This window comes from Sceloporus occidentalis, unplaced genomic scaffold, assembly GCF_023333645.1.
Source record: "Sceloporus occidentalis isolate IW3139 unplaced genomic scaffold, rSceOcc1.0.p SCAF_3, whole genome shotgun sequence".
In the NCBI taxonomy this organism is placed as follows: domain Eukaryota; kingdom Metazoa; phylum Chordata; class Lepidosauria; order Squamata; family Phrynosomatidae; genus Sceloporus; species Sceloporus occidentalis.
Genome location: NW_028316983.1, coordinates 144,880,970 through 144,900,203, shown reverse-complemented (window position 1 = coordinate 144,900,203; position 19,234 = coordinate 144,880,970). Strand labels below are relative to the sequence as shown.

The window sequence follows — 19,234 nt, the reverse complement described above, 5'->3', positions numbered from 1 at the left end:
GCAGCTCCCCCTTGCCCCCATGATGACAGCCAAGTTCAATTTTGCCGTGTATGAAATGGGAACTGATTATAATTAACACTGATATATGATTTCACCTACAATACATGAGAGAAAGACTATCTATCCGCGTCAGCCCTAATTCGTAAGAAAACTGTAGTAGATGTCTCGAAATTTGGTGGAGTGGTTTTGTCACTCAAGGTGCAGTGCCAAATTTCATGTTAAAATTCTAAGCTGTGACTTCCTAAAAACAAATCAAAAAAGGGGGAAGGGAAGCAGCCATAACAACTCACTGGGAAACGTCAAACAAAAATCATTGAGAAACTGTGCTAGACACCTCAATATTTAACAGAATGTTTATGTTAGACAGTGCCCAGTTTCAAGTAAAAAAAAAACTCAATTGGGGGCTTCCTAGAAGCAAAAGGGGGACTACCATAACTAATGAGGATTTTAAAGGGTTAATAAAAGGATATGGCTCTACTGCAGTGTGGGGAACATGAGGAAACAGGAGAGGGTTAAGTCACTGCTGGTAAGATCCTTGAAATTAAAGGAAAGATAATAAGGGAGATGGCTCTCTGAGATAGGCTTTCAAGGTTGCTGATGTTCTAAAAAAGAGTTGAACAGAAGAACAGGCAGCACACTGATCCCTTTGGATTATTAGGTATAGATCCGGGCAGCATCAGTGATGCAGTTAAGTCTTACTCCAAGTCTCAAGTCATGTCTCATGTCCTTGCAAGATATTTTCACATCAAGCCTCAAGTCAAGTCTCACGTCTGAGAGTCATCTTCACCAGAAAAAAAGTGGTGGTGGTGGTGTGTATGTGTAGAGACCATAAGCACAAAGTTATAAAAAAATTAAATTATCATTGGCAATTTATCCAGACTGAATATTAGCAAATGAGATCTACTCAGCAGCCTGTCCCCACTGCACATCAGAGGAGGCTTCTAAAGCATTTCCTAGGAGCAGCAAGCAAGACTCACCTTGATAGCATGGGACATGTTTCCAGGAGGAGAACAGCAAATGCATTAAGCAGTGGGCTTGAGACAGGGGTCTACAGGAAGTGGGGGCTTCCTGTACAGCAAATGTAAAGTACTGTTTCCATCACATGACTGGCAGGCAAAAAGCAGTGAGATGGAAGCATTGCTCAAAGGACGAACTCCGTTTTCTGTTCTGTAATTTTTTTGGATGAAGTTAAGCCAGCAAGTTGGTCTTTAAAAATATGCATGCCATGAGTCGTCAAGTCAAGTCAAAGCATAATTTATTGTGGAGTGAAGTCCAAGTTGAGTCACTGAAGCACTGAAGTCACTTGAGTCCAAGTCAATTGAGTTGAGTCTACATCACTGCCGGCTATACTTCAGCTATTATATAAATATAATTCAGTTTACTATACAAAATATAAACAAGTGCTGAATTTATGTCTGAAATGTTCTTAGAAATGTATGATACATTACGAAATGGAATCTTAAAAACCAACCAATGCACCAGCCATTAAACAAGAAATTGACCATTTTATTAATATATTCACATATTTACAAAATATTACAAATTAAAGTAGTGCCCTACCTTACTGCTTGGGGATAAGATCTGACAGAGAAAGGGAGAAGAAGAAGAAAAGAAGCAATGGCGCTGGCACAATAAATCTTTGGTATTTGAAATATTACATGATGCAGCATTTAACTTATTCAACACAGGGCATGAAACAAAGACAACAGACAGCATAATCCTCACCTGGATCCAGTTCACAGAAGGAGCTCCAGTATGAGTGAAGTCCCCCATCCCCTTCCCCAGAAAGAAATCCACCTATGCCAAGGGATTCATATTGGATTGCCAGTCACAACCTAGAGATCTTGCCTATCCGTTAACCATAACATTACAGTAAAAGGCTTTGGACCAGCTTCCACATTTCCTCCTGTCTCCAATGGTTCAGAAAAAGGTATTGTGGTAACAGGCAGAAGGAGAAATTATGATGTGGGACAAGGCATAGGGTAAGTGAAAGCTGCAGCAAGCCACTTTTTTACTACATGTGGTAAACAAAGACAGAATCTCCAGGTTGTAAACTAGCTACCTAACTCTCTTCATGGGGTGGGGTAGAGTGCCTGAATATAAATAGAAAGAGGGAGGCGTTGAGATATGGCTTGACTTCTCCAACTTCCATTAGCCCCTGAGTTGCAAAAGTTAACAATTAAACAGCGATCTTAGGATATCTAAACTATTGATCAAAATGTTCTGCTGAAAGGATACATTTCTTAATGGTTATTTTTCAGCCAATTTTCTCCTCACATATAAACACTGATGATACAGCACAATATAATTCACAGACCTAGAGAAAAGCTCTATGAACAACAACAACAAAAAAAAAACAGGCAATAGCTCCTGAAAAAGCGATTTTGCCTATTAATATCAAGTTCACCGGACAAACTTAGTCGCTACAGAAAAAACACCAAGAAATCTTCCCTAAGACTAACATTTAAGGACAGGCCACTTTATTAAATACATATCTGGAACCACTTATGAACGCCTGCATTTGGTCCCATAACAATAATGTATTCAATAAATTAAATTATTTAATTTTCAATAAAGTCAAAGAGAAGTAGGTATTGGAATTTGTCTCCTCACAAATTCAAGTGTGCCTGTAGAGACTTATGCCTGAGACCCACTGGATTCCCTTCCTATGCTTTTTTTTTTTTTTTTTTTTTTTTGTGAGGTGTTACTTGATGGGCTGATGGGTTGCTTGCATGCTCTTCACTACTGTTCAAAATCTTGTAAGAATGTAAAATTCTATAATTATGTGCTCAAACAAAGTATTCTGTAACTATGTTCTGCATGACAAAACAGAGGCATGGAACATAAAGTCTGTTAGTGTCCCAGAAATTGCAAGGCGCTTCCTAATTTATCTTGATAGCCTGAGAAAGTGAAAACTGCAGGTGAAATTATTTTTGGTAGTGATAAAAGAGTAATCGACTTTGCTCAGTGATAAAAGCCAGAGAAAATGACCATTTGTCTAAAAAATAGAATGCAGCTCATTTTCAGGGAGGGGTGTGTGCATATACAACATTAGTCATTTGACTTGCTTTTTGTATTTAACAACATGACCTTGGTTAAACAAATACACAACACTACTTTATCCAGCCTCTAGACCCACTGAGCTGAATAAGAAAATGGGAGGGGGAGCATATCTTGCACATTAGTAGAAGTTTAGTAATGGCTAGGGAACTAAATAAAAAATTGTGCTCTATGAAAACAGAGTACATCTCCTAAATACACAGCATTTGGCACAACACATGGGTGTGTTTTAAAAGCTACTGTCTTTTAAGAAATATCCTAAATTAGAGACCTGCAATTGTAAATTACTTTTTTGGACTCAGCCATATGCTAAGAAAGAATGCACCTTTTCAAGTTTGTTCTTTCACAAATAATTTTCAATAAAACTCTTAGACTCTATATTTGTTTGTATCCACACCCCTACACACACAAATGGCATGCAAAAATAATGTCGAGTTTAGCTTAGCCCGAGAAATTGTGTTTGGAGATTGTAGCCTTGGTGAATGAGAAGTTATTGGCAAGGTTAATTAGTGCTGCTGGGGATTTCACGTCAAATAATATTGGCCACATGACTATTGGAATGCTTTCCCCCACCGCCATGCAGTGATAAGCAAGGACAGAGTAGGCTCCGAGTGTTAGGTAACAGGAGAGGGTGGGGAGAGAGAGAAAGAAAGAAAGAAAGAAAGAAAGAAAGAAAGAAAGAAAGAAAGAAGTAAATTGCTGCTGACACTTAGTATTCATTCTGGATGGAATGAAATGAAGTTTTTTAAAAAGTCTGTTTGTAAGTGATATTTCAGGAAAGAGAGGTTAGAGTTTTGTACTGGTCCCCAGTGATGGCATGTGGACAGGTTGCTTCTTTGCACAGCTCTGAGTGAGATATTAATCTGTCAACACAAACGTCTTCAGTAATCCCAGTGTTAAGACTTGAGGATTTCAACAGACAGAAGCACTGCCTTTCAAATACTTAAGAAGACAAATAATGCTTTGCAGATGGCTGGATTTCATCGTCCCTGAAGTTTATCATCAAAAGTACCAACTAGATCTGCAAGTCATTCATCCTCTTCTACGTAGGTAGATGGAAACCAACCCACCTAAGTGAGAAGAAAAAGAAAAGAAAAAGACACATCATGATATTAGACTGATACTCATTTTCCTCAGCAGGAGCCTCCATCCAAACTGGGAATTATTAATGCTACTTAAATTGAGGACAACAGCTGTGCTAACTTTTGTTACACAGCTTTGAACTTCTCCCCCCAACAAAGAGATGCAAGTTAATGATCCAGTGTGAAAAATAACAATTTGAAAAAATAACAATGTGAAAAATAACAATCTGATGACAGCCAGTGCGTTGTAGTGGTTAAAGCATTGGACTATGACTTTGGAAATCAGAGTTCGATTCACCACTCAGCTATGGAAACTCACTGGGTGACCTTGGGCGAATCACACTCTCAGCCCCAGAAAACCTCATGATAGGTTTGCCTTAGGTTGCTGTAAGTCGGAAACAACTTGAAGGCACATAATAACATAAGGGATAAAGGACAAATTAGATGTTAGTAGCTAAAATCTAGACCTGCATCCCAGGAAATTAGGTGGTAAGTCTGCTAGTACTCTTCAACTGAGAACTTCAAGTACCTGAATGCTCCTGCATGTCACGCAACAGACAGACAGACTAAACTACCTTCCCATAAATCAAATGTTAAGGGTCAAGGTTTTCCCATGATAGATTTCTATGTGCCAAGATTTCCTCTCCGCTCCATCATAGGATTTCTTGCCCTGCAGTGAAAGAGTCAAAAAACTCCTCTGCTGAAAACCAGGACTGTTTTTAATCATTTACACAGTGTAAGGTTTTTCTTTTATATATCCACCATACAAAATCAAACCATTCCCACATCCTAAATTGGCTCTTTATTACTCAGGGCATGAAGCTGATCTACCTGTATATTAATATACTGACAAAACTGAAACCAACAGGCAACTCTACATGACAACGCACCTTTTGGCAGTTTGGATCTAAAACACCTTTTGACTGCTTTTTCTAAAGTAGCAATAGCAATAGCAAGTATAGTTGGCCCTCCTTTTTCACGGGGGATCCGTTCTGGACCCCCCCCCCCCCACACACACACACAAATAGAAACTCACAGATATTCAAGCCCATAGCTTGAATGGCAGCGCGTGCCCATGGGCACACACCCCATTATGTCCCCCCTCCATTTGCCCCTCGCACATAAGTGAGGGCGCGAATTCCAAGGCCGTGCAAACAGAGAGGCAGATGTACTTTTCTATACAGCTTATGAGTGCACTTAAGCACTCCCTAAGCAGTTTACAATGTGTGAGCTAATTGCCCCCAACAAGCTGGATATTCATTTTATTGACTTCAGAAGGATGCCAAGCTGAGCCAACCCTGGAGCCCCTGGTTGGTATTGAAGTCACAACTTAGTGACTTGTGAATGAATGGCTGCAATACCAGCATTTAACCATTGCACCACCAGTATGCTGCAGATGGTCAAAGAATTACCCCACACAGACCTAACCTACATTTATTGCATCAGTTTTGTCCTTTCCTAGACAGGAGGGATCTTACTGCAATTACCCACGCTTTTACAAAAACTAGGACTATTCCAGTGTGCTTTATGGGGGCTGCACTCAAAGGCAGCAAAATCTTATAGCTATAGCTGGTTCATAGTTTCATAACTCTCACAACCTAAGGTCCATGTGCCTTGAAGTAGAGTATCCCATATCATCACAAAGTTGCTTGGACAACCCATACCATTTCTGGATCTTCAAGGCTGGAAAGTGTTGCTTTCAACATTTACCAGAAGGCAAGCCATAATCATGCCTTAGAGTGTGGTGGAATCTCCTTCTTCGGAGGTTTTTAAACAGAGGTTGGATGGCCATCTGTCGGGGGTGCTTTGATTGTGTCTTCCTGGTGGATGGGAGTTGGTGTGGATGACTCTTGTGGCCTCTTCCAACTCTATGATTCTAGGCTGCTCCTATACTGTAGCTGCTCCTATACTGTGGAAATAATGCAGTTTGATACCACTGCCATGGCTCCATCCTATAGAATCCTGGAATTTATAGTTTTGTAAGCCACCAGTACTCTTTGGCAGAGAAGGCTAAAGACCCTGTAAAACTACAAATCCCAAGATTTCATAGGATGGATCTACAGCACTTAAAGTGGTATCAAACTACATTATCCCCACAGTATAGATGCACCCCTAGTGAGCAGATTGGCCAACTCTATGGTAGAGATAGTCTTTTCCTGTAGATACTGTTCCAAAGTAAAAGTAGAGGTTCTGGGAGAACAGCACTACACATGAGAATAGCAATTCTGGAGGTAGGAGTTTTGCCACAGATACACAAAGTCAGTAATAATCTCCCTGCTAAATCACACCACTGTACATGACCTTCTACAATGATTTTAAGATTTAACATTTTAAAAAAGTGTGTAGCACACCATTCTAGTTTCTATTAATTTGGCTCCAATGCTGTTTTAATTTGCTGATTTTTGAAGTCTGCTCCTTTGATTGGCTAAGTATGGATTTTATTTTTCTAGCTTTAGTTAGACACATTGGCTATCTAATCTTAGGCACCTCTATTCAAAAGTAAGCCCACTGCATTTTGTTTTTAAAATAATAAGAAGAAAAAAGAAACTTACCCTTCCATTCGCTTCACCTCTCCACCAACCATTGGCACTAATCTTTGTGTAAATTTTGACGACATCTCCTTTGAGTAGGGACAACTCACGCATGTCTCTTGCACAGAAGTCATAGCGGGCAATAGCTATACCAAGGACTTTGGGACTCAGCACTGAAGGTAAATAGAGGAGAACGATGTTATTAAAAGTTTCCTAACTGTACATCCATTGACTAACATCAGCATTTTCATTTTTATCTTATTTACATATGACAGTGGTACAAGTGCAAGCAACGCTATATTTTATGCAGAAATGCAAGCTGGCTTAAAAAAAGTGCAAAGGAAACACATGAGAAGTGTTATATATTCTTGGTTGGATTACTTATTCCCATAATAAAACCTAGAGAGAAACATTGATATACCGTGGGTCCTTCTTATTCTCAGGAGTTCTGTTCTGCCTCCTCCCCCCGCCACGGATGGCAATAACCATGTTTTTAATGGCAGTGCATGCAGTCACGACCACTACCCTATGACTGCTTGCACACATAGCTATTAAAGTGCTGTCACATATATTGAGGAAGGTGTTCATTAAAATATATATAGCGCACCCATCCCAATCACAGGCTTGCGATCTGTGGCTGTTCAAATCTGCAGATGACAAGCCCGTGGTTGGGATGGGTGCGTTATATATATTTTAATGAACATCTTCCTCAATATATGAGACAGCACTGGCTATGATCCAAAATGGTCACATAAATCATTTCGCACATACTCTGGGACTTGCAGCCGCCCTCTGGCATTGTAGCCCTGTGCCTCACCAAAACCTGTTCTGGGATGTCCCAAGTGGCATATGATGTGACACAAAAGGATATATGGAGAAGGACAGAAATCATCATCATCATCAACAACAACAACAACAAACCATCAGCACTTGAATCCCAAAATTCTCAGATGGAAATCACTGGATAATGGCCATTCTGTTGAAATCAACAGAACATATTTCTAGAGAGGCCAGAGTTAAAAGTGATGGAGTAGGACATGGGAAATCCACATTCTAGTTACCACCGACCACTGAGTAGGAATGTAATTCTTCACTAATTTCTTTCCTGAAGGAAGCAATACATAATTTCTGCCATTTTTCTTCCTGCAGCAAGAAAGTCTTCAAAAACTGTTCAGTTTTCAAAGACTTTTTGCAGTTTGTGACTTATTCCAGGCCAAAAATGCAAAGGGTATTTTTGTACAGAAAACAGCGTTTTCCATGCTGCAAACAACATTCTCTGTGCAGAAAAGGATATTTCTACAGAGAAATATTTTCTGTGCAGATAAATTCTGCTTCCTGTACAGAATTATGATCTAGCTGGGGACTTATTGAAATATGTTCAAAATTCACATATATACATACATTTTGCACAGAATAAGCCCCAAAGTGTGAAAATTCTAGTCGTGATAGGATTCTCCTTGTCAGAATTTCTTAACACTTGAGAAGCATAAAAAAACTAGCAAGAACACCCTATATTTAGGACATTTTGGCAGTTTGGACTTTAGGATTTTTTAATACCCAAAAAAATGAAATGGGGAGGTTGGCGATGTTGTGGGTAGTTTTTTCCTGTTGTGGGTAGCTTGGCTTAGCAATGAGCCTATTGCGCTTCATGGGCATATTATTCCCCACCCCCCTGATTTAGAGTTTGAAATTGACCACAATTATCACTTGTTCCTCTCTTCCCATCTCATATGACATTTCTGGCCCCTGCTGCCAACACCAGAAAATATTCTGTTTCTAGTACTGTAATGGCCAAATAGGTCCCTTCAGAAAAGCCAATAAGCAAGGCATGAACAACAGGGCTTTGCAGTGCACATGGATGGGATTTAGTAATCATGCATGAGATTATGAATCAGCCCAATGTTAAAGGAATCACAGATGACACTACTGTTATAGTTATAGTTGATGTAACAGAATTTTCAGAGCTCAGGCCAAAGAACAGTCTCTAAACTCTGCTGAGGAATCAAGAATCATCTGGAGTATTATCAACAATCCAGGCTTACGGTTGATCTCCATCCCTATTACAATTAGTGGCTTATCCCATACATGGTGTTGTCACTAAAGGTTGGGCCAATTACTGGAAGAACTAAAATAACATTCAAGATTCAGCTATTGTTCTCTTGTGGCAGCTTTTCCTATTTCTTTTATATTTCTGGATATATGAGTTGTTTGTCAATATGCCAGAAGCACAAGAAGCGAGAGATGAGAAACAATAAAACATAAATAAAATAGGTAAAACAAAAACCAAACAGAAAAGCAATAAAAGAAACTAAAACCCCCTGAATACAAATATGAAATAGCACACGTCTAAAAAAGAGCAGTAACAGGGTTCACATTTGAAACTTATGCATGCACAGTAGGCCCTCTACATTCGCTGGGGCTAGGGATGCAAAACTCCAGTGAAAATGGAAAAACCACAAATAACGCCCCCCCCCCCCCACACACACACACACTATTTTTTAATTTGTGAGAACACCTCTCTATGAATCTCTAGGTCTTCCAGTGCAACTCTGTGGTCAACATCCATTGGACCATAGAATCACGCTTAAAGACCTACAAATGCCTAGAGAAGTGTTTTCTCTAGGGATCTCTAGGTCCTCCATCATGAATCTATGGTCTGGCAGAGTCATGCTGGAGAACCTAGAGATTCCTAGACAAAGTATATTACAGTGCGGCCGCATCATACACGGGCGCCTTTTATATGTGGCTTCCAGCTTACACTAGAAGCCCCGCGCTGCTGCATCCACAAGCCCCATTATCCTCAATGGGACTTGAGCATAGGTGGAACTTACCTTACACGGCGGGGTCCGGAACGGATCCCCCATGTAAGGCAAGGGACCACTGTACTCAGATCCATGAATAATCAAATCTGTAAAAGTCAAATCTGCAGATGTGGAGGGCTGACTATATTGCACAAACCTGAGTATTCATTTTGTAAAATTTTTCAGTGAAATTTCTCATTGCTTAATTTCAAGAACCCTATTAACTACTTTAAAAGATTAGTTTTTGTATTTAAGGATCTAAAGAAGGTTTTTTTTTACACTTTAAACAAACACATACACCTTAACAAGAACCAGTGTGGAGTAGTGATTAGTGTGTTCAACCAGGATCAAGGTCTCTTCTGAGTTCTGAGTTTACTGGGCAACTTCAGACCAGTCTATCTCCTCTGAGCCTCCTTTATGTCTTAAGGGTGTTCTGAGAAGGAACTAGAATTGTCAGAATTCAGACAAGTCAAGTGTTGGCTGTTCCCATCTGAACACTGAAGTAGCTTATTCATATAACCACAAAAGGATTCTTAGTTACAAAGGCAAGATCAAAATCGGGGAAATTAGGAGTTGTGGCAGTGATGATGGCAATGATGATGAGGTTACCTTTATTGAGCCCAAATTCTTTTGCCAAAGCAAAGCTACTTTGCTTGAAAAAAATCATAGACATTCTAATTCTACCCGGCCCATTTTTCAATATGCCTTCAGAGACAGCAGGAATAGCTCTTCCCAATTTAAAGCCAGGATATATATTAGAATGCCATCCAAATGAGAAAAATATATAGACAGCTATGATAAAGATCACCATTTATGTTCCAAAATTGCTGCACATGCTTTTGTGTCAAATTTTATTGTAGACTCATGTGGTACCAAAAGGCAATATTTTACACACCACGGCAGTTTTCCCATAACAGGAACAGATACTGTGCTTTGAAAAAAATAATAACTATACACACTTCAGTGACCAAAATTGAAATGCCTAAGATCAAATCATCACCTGAAAAATGAAATATGCCCTATTTTTGTCACTATAGCATCTAATGCATAATCCTTCTTAAGCAGCCTGTATTATAAATATGCTTATAAGAGTGCAAAATATTGGGAGGTATGGGGAATGAGGAGAGAGAAAAATATGTTATTTGGTATTGGCTTATATTCTAATATGTAAAAACTGTCTGTCATTGGGCACAGCTGCACATTAAACAAACCCGTCTGCCAATGGTGTCAAACACTACCACTGTTCCCCTATGTCACTTGGAGAGAAGTACTTCAACTATGATAGGAAAAGAAGCCACAAGTGTTAAGAGTAGGAGGCAACAGGCACTCACAGGGGTCCAGCCTCAGGGGAAGGCAAACCACCTCTAAACATATCTTGCCAAGAAAACCCCATGATAAAGTTGCCTTAGGGTTGCCATAAATTGGAAACAATTTGAAAGCACAGAACAACAAGTAATAATGACTTCTGTGTTCACATCCAGCATACTATGCTATTTGATCAATCCAACATCTTGGCTCACACCATAACCACCCAGATGTTTCTGCAAAGATTACAGATAGGACGTATAGACAACAGCACTTCCCTGCCTGGCTGTGCCCAGGTTGAGGCCATAAGAAATACATTGGCCATGACTAATTAAAATGGCTGCCAGTGTAGCTAATAAATTCAATACCTTCCTAAACCAACTGAGCAGAGCAATACAGTCTCTTCATCACATGGCTGTCAAAGACAGGTTAGGTTCCCCCAATTTCCTTCTATAGATGGAGAGGTGGTCTCCTAGTGTGTGACAATGAGGGGATCATCTGCCTCACAGGGTCCATTTATACCTGAAGAAGATACCATCTGTATATATGGCAGATGGTGTTTTGCAGCAGTAAGCTTAGACACAGAATGTTTCAAGGGGCATGGCAGAGGTAGGATGTTCTTGGAGTCTCAGATCACCAACACCCTCTTGCCTTGCTAGCATGGATCTACCATATCTAAATATTGCCATCACTGGAATTAATAAAGATTTTTTTAAAAAAAAAATGGCAGGAACAAAAGTAAGACGGCTTGGCCTCTCCTCTACCTCCTGTCTTGGCGAACACAATCCAAGGGGGGCTTTGGGAGTGGTAGATGATCCATCACTTTAGAACACCCTTTCTCTGGCTATTTAATAATGCATTGGCTGAGTAACTTACTTACTTCCTTTCTTTTTTCTTCTTTTACTTTCCTAAACTTAATGCTCATCATTATGTCTCCATGAGTTTTATTTTGATTATGGATAAAGATTTGCCCTGAAGCTTTAATTATGCAATATACCACATATGAAATCTGATTGTGGCTCATTAATTAAAACGGTACATTCTCAAAATGCACTTTCTTCTTTATTATTTCATCTAACTGATTCCTGGTATTGAGAACAGGTTTGGGCATTTGGTCCAGGCATCAATGCAATTTCCTGACTGGTTCAGATCAGAGATCTAACTAGTCTAGTGCTACAGCAATTACCCATAAGCATAGCAACTAACAGGTCAGCCAACCACTGGCTATTTTAACAGCCTTTTAGTGTTCTGAGAAATAAATTAGTTATTTTTGATCTGGGAACTTTGTCTTTTTGATACAATTTATCATTTATCAGCCTCTATTTCTCATAGGACTTTATCACACAGGGGAAAATTGGTAGTTTAAAAAATGATTATCCCGTGAAAATCTCGCAATCACAATTAAAACGCTATTAACATTTTCACACACAACGTGATAAAAGAGCCATTATCCCAGGAATAACCAGGGAATAACCATGCAATAAACAGCAAAAAATAATTCATGGGATTTTCCCATGAATGACTTGTTGCTCTTTATTGCATGGTTATTCCCAGAATAATGGCACTTTAATCGCTTTTCACCACGACCTCGTGTGAAAAAACATTATTGCGATTGCACGATTTTCATGGGATATTCCTGGGATAATGGAGCTTCAATTGCAACGTTGTGTGACAAACTTAATTGCAAATGCGTGATTTTCATGGGATAATCACCATTTATACTTCAAATTGTCCCCATGTGATAAAATCCATACTCTCCAACATATTATACATGGAAACCAGGACATGTGTGGCCAAGTAACATCAGAGTCTGGCCAAGATGGCAAAAGTTATTAATGAGGATATGAAAAGATATGCTAGGACAAGAGGCATCAGTTTGCTTTTGCCTGAGTCTACAGATTCTACCCCCTCCTCTCCTTTACCCATGGAATGAATTGGACACAAACAACTTCTGCACTTTGAACTCAGTTTGCAGAAATTGAAGTTAAGTGAAAAGGAGGAATGTGGGAGGAGGAGAGAAATGGAGACATTTTTAAAGCAGTTTAAGTGGAACCATAAAGAATTAATTGGGACTGTCTCTGCCAGATTGGGAGGGTATGGTCTATCTTTCCTGGTCTATCAAAAACTGCCTAATGTGGGTCCCTACAGATGTCAATGGACACAACTCCAATCACACTTGCTAGTGATGGCCTGGATGGAACTGTAGGCTTCCCCTGATTGGGGAAAGCTGCTGGAATACATTTGTGGTTCCATTCTACTGACTCAGTACTGTTTTCAATATTTTTAATAAATATTATTATTTATACTGATATAACAGCAGACAAACTTAAATCAGTATTTGCAAATAAATCAAAATTATACTAAAAACACTTACATGGGTTAATTTTACCCTGAACTTTGTCATTCTATTACTACAATCTCCCTGTGTGTCTTATAAACTCCATCCCATATCCTGTATATCCAATGTATTTCTAGAATGGAAAGGGATTTTTAACATAAGAAATAAATATTTCTGAAGCTATTAATAAGTGTACAATTAACTCTCTACCTTCTGATTTCACTTTCTCTTGTGCAGACCAAAGACAATGGATTCAATGACAAAACATAGCCTGTCATATTTGCAATTTCCTCCAAGATATACAAACATTTCTTAACAGAAAGTGTGACCAAAAATGTGATTGATACCTGCATCTCCTTACTCACAAACACAACACATTTATTCAAGCTTCATGGACTCAGATATCATCTACACGATAATGTATAAAACCTTCCTTCATCTTAAATTCTGGCACAGTAATCATATGTATATATTTCCCAATCCATTTCCAACATTCTAAAGTCACTTTCCCTCATAGCCACACAATTATTAAGAGTTTGTTCCAATCCCTAATAACTAGCCCAAGTTACACAGTATTCCTACTTGAAAAACCCTAAAAGGTAACTTCTCAAATTCTGTAAAAATTCTCACAAAACCATATCATGGAACAAATGTATAATCATGCTGTACCTGCAAGTAATGAAACAGAGAGATTTTTTTTCAAATCTGAGGAAAAGTTTTCGCCACTTCTTCCTTACATAGGTTTTGACATGTTTTAATCTGCCTCTCCTACCTCTTTCTCCCAGTCTGAGATTCCATAATTGCTCCCAATGTACTTGCAATCTATTGCTGAGAACGGGGACAAACCTGGACTGAATTTGCTTTTACATTTTTGCCAGTTTTTAAAATGATCACAGGAGTTCTTCATTCTGAATGAGGATGGTGGGTGATGTAGTCAAACATATCTGGGAGGGCAGCAGGTTAAGGAAGGCTTTCTTGCACATGTCTAGTAAAGCAGGATGCCTCCAAAGCTGAAGGTTGACTTTATCCACCAAGAAATGAAATTTTGTACTATAAATAGATATTTATTTACTGTTTCTTTTTCTAGATTTTGAACCAGAGCTAGGAAATCTGTAGTCATTCAGTCTTTCTTGGACTCCAGATCACATTAACCCAGCAAACATTGCTAACAGAGATTATTACATTGGTAGTACAACATGATTTGGCAGATCACATATTCTCCATACCTGTTTTATTAAATGATTATGCAACACAGAGACACTTGGGTTCTGCTGAGTTCTACCCCTGAATGAACATATATAGCAAGAGACTCATAGGTCTCCTCCAGCTCTTAAAGTCAAGAAAAGAAAACTATAGTACCCTGAAATATCAATTTCCAAATGCTTTTTGACACAACAAGAAAAATACAAATGATAATAAGGAAAACAACAGAAGTGCACAGAAAGAAACAGATGAATTAAAATTAACTTGTAGACAATGTGCATGCAAAATGCTAATGAAAAGTTTTAATGCTTTTTTACAGAATCAAAGTATGATATGGCAGAATGGTCTTGCAATAAGGTTTTATTTAGGGATGGGACGAATATTTGGGTCACATAATGTTTTTTCAGAAGCTGTTTCCAAGGAGAATAGTATAATATAATAATTTGAGATCTTCATGGTCATGTATTAGACTTATCTTGGTCTTGGCTGTGTAGCATTGACAATTTCATTCAAATTCTGAAAGTGTATTATTTATTTATTTATTTATTTATTGGATTTATATTCCACTTTTCTGCCAAAATGAGATTCAAGGCAGCTATTATTGCAGAATCAGTGGGAACACATTATTCATGAACAGTTCTGGCAAAGCTGGGAGAAAATGTATAACGTGAATAGCAAGTTTTAGTGTGAGATCACCCCATAAGGATGGGCTCGTTTATTCTGAATTTACCTTACATTGTGCAGTACTTAGAAAGTTGTGCTAAGGATCTTCAGCCCAGTGGACTAGAACTAAGTATGGCTGCAGCCACACTGCAGACATAATGACATTTGTCACCACTTTAATTGTCATGGCTCAATGTTATGGAATTTTGAGATTTGTACTTTTGTGAGATATTTAGCCTTCTCTGTCAGAGAGCTCTGGAGACACAACTACAAATCCCAGGATTCAATTGCACTGAGCCACTGAGTGCAGATGCAGCCCTTGCCATTCTAAATATGGCACCAAACTAAATTCCTCAGAATTTTGCAATACAGGTGGTATCAAACTGCTGTGATGATGTAGTGCAGATAAATTCTTGAACGTTCTTACACCAATGCAAGAACTGCTCAGAAATAAGTGGATTTCCCACAGCTAGAAGAACACAATTCTTGTGATGGATCAAATCATGTGGATAGAAAGTGTGTGCATGCAGAATCCGTCCCTTCCCTAGCTTGCAACTGCACATGGAAATGTAGTATGTGCAAAACAGAAGCATACTGAGAAGTAATATAAAAGCAGTAAAGCAGTACCTGACCAGAAAGGAGTGGAGGAAGGGGGAACAAAGCTGTAGTCTGGAGGAGTTACAAAAGAAAACCCACAGAACAAAGAAGGGGCTTAGAGAAAGAAAGGAAAAAAGAGTGAGAAGCAAAATGACACATTGAAATACTGGTTTAAAAGAGTAATATCAAAATAGTAATCTTATCACTTTAGTCTCAGATAATAAGAAAAGTCTTGAAGAAACTTGGTGGCAGTGTGGGGGTTTTTGCCCCTCCCCAGATTCACAAATCTGAGCAGAAATACAGAGGTTGTGGATTTGTTTTTACTCCTCCATTTTGATAACTCAGTTCCCCCATTCTCTCCTGCACTCAGAACTAGTGTACACTTCCACTGTGCAGAATGAAACAATTAGGTCTCTGTGCTTCTGCTGGTGTCTCCTATAAGTAGTGGCCATTTTTAAAAGACAGCATGGTGTAGCAGTTAGAGAGAAGGACTAAGATTACATCTGCACTGAAGAAATAATGCAGTTCCACACTGCTTTAACTGCCATAGCTCAATGTTAGGAATTACACATGTGGGCAAACTCTTTATTCATAACGCTGCTTACTGAGCAGAGAAGCCATTGTCTGAATGTGGCCTGTTTGACTGCAGCTACCCATCTGTCTTGCTTATGGTAATAATAATAATAATAATAATAATAATAATAATAATAATAATAAATGGGAAGCAAGAGTAGAGACTCACTACTTCACCACTTAACTTTCCTGGTGCTTCTACTACAGCAGAATGCAGGACAAACTTTGAATCTCAATCCCAAATCAGCAGGAGGTTTGGTAGAGTGTAATGCAACACTGACTTTACTCTGGCAGCTATACACATGTGCTGATGCATGTGTAACCATCACAGGCTGCACTAAAGTTCAGTTTGATATTCCTTTGATTCCTAATGGTCATAGCAAGGAAATTAAGAAAGTTATGGCCTCAAGAATGTTTTGAAAAGACATGACCAAGAACTGAGAACCATCCCATCCAATTCAGTACTATTTCCACTCCTTTTCCAATGCCTGAACAAGGAAGACTAGTAGGTCTGATATCAATGGGGCAGTGGACCTGAGTGCTAGTATTAATTTTTAAAATACTATCAGAAGTGCTGAGCCGTGTCTCTGAAATAGGCTCAGAATTAATTCACTGCCCCAATGGCATTAGACCCATTAGCCTTATTTTAGCTGAGGAAGGAAGACCAAGAAGATCATTTTTTCTTTGAACATCTATGGCACAAAATTATTTTGGGTTGAGACTGTGGTTCTCAAGTGAACACTTGGTCAACTCCCACCTGCTCATGTGAAGTAAAAGAAACACAAACAAGTTAATCTGCCTTCTCCTCTCTTTTTTAAAACCCTTTGTTTAGAAGTTGAAGATGAAGAAACAAAAAAATGGTGGTTCCAGGAAGATAAATTCAAGCCCCTCTTTAGCTATAGATTTCAACAGATAAATCTGGCAAGTGAAGCAAAGCCAAGAAGACAGATCTTGTATACAGGTTGTGAAAGAACATGCTGAATCTTTCCTTAGGCAAACAAACCAGAGAACATGACAGAATTGTTCTGCTTTCTTGCACAGTCTCTAAGACTGTAGAAGAATCCAGCCATTAATAATCACAGTTGTGATTTATAAATCATTTTACCCCAAAATGCATTTCTTTAATTTCTTAAAATCTCCTCTGGATCATATTTTCTTTAACTTCAGAAAAATTTATCAGAAATGGGTAAATCAGGTTATTACAAAGACAAGTCAATAGGACTTCTCTAAAGAAAAAAAGGGGGGGAAGACTCTCCTGGTTAGTAAGGGTTTAAATAACCATATGAATATCAGGACAAGTGGTAAATAACTGCTTTGTGGCTTTTAGAAATCCCTTTCAAACAGAGTCTTACATGGCACAATGCTGGAACCTTTCAAAACAGGGGCAGATTATTCATTATTACAATAAAGTGCAAAGACAGGAGCAACCCACTATCTAACATGATGGATTACAGATAGCATGTAATCAAAACTGGGCATTAATTCCATTCAAAATGTGGAGAGAAGTAAATAAACGAGCAGAGCTTTTAAAAAGTAATTCTTTCCTATTTCCCATAACACTGTAGTTTATAATGTTGTTGTTGGAAGTGAGGAGAGAAAGAAGAGAGGAAAGTCCTGATTGGTGTTTCAGTGTCTGCAGCCAAACTATTTAACAGCCAGGAGCTTGCTGCATCAATGCACATATTTGTTTACAGTGCCTCTGCAAAGCCATAAAACAAGATGAGTAGCATTAGGTGTATTTACTGCTCCAAGATAGATGTGTGGATGATAGTTGCGCCTGCTTCTACCTAAGAATTATTAGAATAAAAATAAAATACCAGGCAATCAAAGGAAGCTGTGTAATTTACCTATGAAAAGTGAGACAAAGTGACACAAGAGAAAGAAAGGGGAAACTGTAAGCTGAGAAGGAAGAGCATGGAAAGAGAAATGCAGGGACACTGAAAGCAGAAGCATCAGAGGAATGGGAGCACAAAAACTCAGCTAAGTCCACAGCAAAGCAGTAAAGTTGGCAAAAAAGGTAACAAAAGGGATGAAGAACAAGATAGGAAGGGATTTTTAAATTAAAAAATTAAGGTTTATTAGGCATTAACTCAGTGGGATTTCTCACTTCTGTACACAAGCACACTCTATGAGTGTTTTCATATGTGAGGCTTCAGATCTGAGTTTCTCTTGCTATTTATGCCATCTGATGATTCCTGATAATGAGGAGGAGAGTTCTGAAACATAATGCAAACAGATGTTCTGGGCAACACAAATATTACATTCACATCTCAGTGATGAAAGAGTAGGCTGCTCTGAGCTTCACAGGTAAGAGTATCCTAAACATTCTCCCACAGATTAGTCTTTCTAAGTGAGAAACAAATGTTTCTGGGAAATAAGAATAACTGAAGTGGTGAAGCACTAAAATTAGAGAAATGTGATGGGTCAATCAACACTGAGCCATGAGTAACTGGAACGTCCACCCTCTGTTTCTGCTAGTTATTACAGTTTTCAGGTGATATAGATGTCTGCAGGGGAGAGAGGATGGTAGTTCCACTGCAATCACTAGTGCAAAGTTAAATTTAGCTCTATTATCCCTACATATTCGCCACCAAATTAAAAAGATGACAGTTTATTAATCATTTCAAAAGTGCAAGAAAGGATTGGCATGTGTGTTTTTGGATCCATCCAAATTAATCATACTCAGACTAAATATCCACAACACATTTAAAAATACACTGGAGACTGGGATTCTGAACGCCTAAAGCATGATTTGGAGAGAATCTTTCTCCAGCTTGTTTTCTGTTTATTGATATGTTGGTTGCACCTCTGCCTCCTCTCTCCTTCAGAACAAGACCTCTCTAGCTGAATTTCTTTTGACATCTTTGGTGTTGATTCAATCTCCCTACCAAAATCTTCTGCTTAATACACTTGTTGCACCCACAAAAGAAGCTCTGCTTAGAAACAAGCAGCTTTATAAAGGGAATTACTATGAACCTAAATTTCTTCACAGCAATTCCACTTTGCTATCTATGGTTTTAAATCATACAAAGAATTCATTTAAGTGCCAAATGCAAGATTAGAATTACATGTTTATTAATT

The 19,234-nt window shown here is 38.6% G+C and overlaps 1 protein-coding gene across 2 annotated transcripts in view; it reads right to left on the bottom strand.

Moving 5' to 3' along the window:
• Nucleotides 1–1,485: 1,485 nt before the first annotated feature.
• VAV3 (vav guanine nucleotide exchange factor 3) overlaps nt 1,486–19,234 on the bottom strand; it is a 208,634-nt gene continuing 190,885 nt past the window's right edge. Inside the window, exons 26-28 of one of the 2 annotated variants that reach the window (XM_089516555.1) lie at nt 15,611–15,694; nt 6,695–6,846; nt 1,486–4,130 (exon numbers count right to left, since the gene is read on the bottom strand). In XM_089516555.1, the coding sequence (XP_089372681.1) occupies nt 4,089–4,130; nt 6,695–6,846; nt 15,611–15,694 (278 nt within the window). In that variant the 3' untranslated portion in view covers nt 1,486–4,088. The remainder of the gene's footprint in view (nt 4,131–6,694; nt 6,847–15,610; nt 15,695–19,234) is intronic. The other variant, XM_089516556.1, reaches the window with a different exon arrangement.